The sequence below is a fragment of the Otolemur garnettii genome, unplaced genomic scaffold (genome assembly GCF_000181295.1).
Source record: "Otolemur garnettii isolate 467f Iridium unplaced genomic scaffold, OtoGar3 scaffold00096, whole genome shotgun sequence".
Taxonomy (NCBI): Eukaryota; Metazoa; Chordata; class Mammalia; order Primates; family Galagidae; genus Otolemur; species Otolemur garnettii.
This window is the reverse complement of record NW_003852491.1, coordinates 533,629-534,678: the sequence shown is the minus strand read 5'-3', so window position 1 is coordinate 534,678 and position 1,050 is coordinate 533,629. Positions and strand designations below refer to the sequence as shown.

Here is a 1,050-nt window from a genome sequence, read left to right as displayed (position 1 = left end):
AAAAAAAAAAAAAAAAAAAAAGAGACCAGGCTGTGGGCTGTGCAGACATTGGTGAACCACTAGGCCTGGGATGAAATGCCCCAGCTCAGCCCATGTTGGGGGGGCTTTCTCCACAAGGAAGTGTATAGAGGAAAAGACAAAGGAAGAGGGCTTGTTCAATTAGCAGGGACCTTAGGGCGGCTGACCAGTGACTACCTGAGGTCTGCTGACAGCTAACAGAAGTCAACATGAGACGATGGGTATACCAGTACAGAGTCTCCTACAGAATACTCCAAGGGGCTTTGAGGGTCCTCGGGGGGTGTGAGACCCCATATGCATAAGGACTCAAGAGGCTGAGCCTGGCCAGGCTCCCATTCCAAAGGGCTGAGGTGGGCACAGGGTGGAGATGCAGGCAGGGTGAGTCTGGGGCCTCACCTGCGGAGTCAAGCGGATGTTGTCATCACGAACAAAGCCTGAGTTGGAGTTGTACTTGATGTACTTGCCCTCAATGTAGTGCTCCAGGTGGAAGAGGGGCTTGCCCGGCCTGTCCTTCAGCTCCACAATGCACATCTGCATGATGTCCACCTGGCGGGAGGTAGAAGGGCGGGGGAAGGGTTGAAGCAGCCAGCCACCTGGGCACAGATCCTGGCTCCACCACTTATCACTTTGTCCCCAGAATCTATCCTCCCCTTTTCCTTTTAGAATGAAAACACCCATCCCTGAATTTTAACAGAATATATAGCTGTCAGCTAGAATGACATTGCTGAGCTTCCCTTGCAGGTAGGTGTGGCCATGTGACCACACCTGGCCAATGGGAAGGGAGCAGCTACAATGACATCACTCCAGCCTGCTCTGTAAGGTGGATTCTTCTATAAGCCAGAAGTGACCACATGGTTCACAGCAACCCCCCAGGGCATGGCAGAGCAATAAGACAGAAGGAACCAGGTCTCTGGATGGCTTCAAGAAAGCAAGGTACCAGCCCACCCTGAGGCACCCATCAACAGGACCTTTACAAAAGCAAGAAAGAAACTCCTTCCTGGGCTTGGTGCCTGTGGCTCAAGTGGCTAAGGC

The 1,050-nt window shown here is 52.7% G+C and overlaps 1 protein-coding gene across 1 annotated transcript in view; it reads right to left on the bottom strand.

Annotated features, from left to right (window-relative positions):
- Positions 1–1,050, bottom strand: part of EEF2K (eukaryotic elongation factor 2 kinase) — a 73,365-nt gene that overhangs the window by 23,975 nt on the left and 48,340 nt on the right. The window contains exon 7 of the mRNA XM_003795712.3: positions 415–564. Within this exon, the coding sequence (XP_003795760.1) occupies positions 415–564 (150 nt within the window). The remainder of the gene's footprint in view (positions 1–414; positions 565–1,050) is intronic.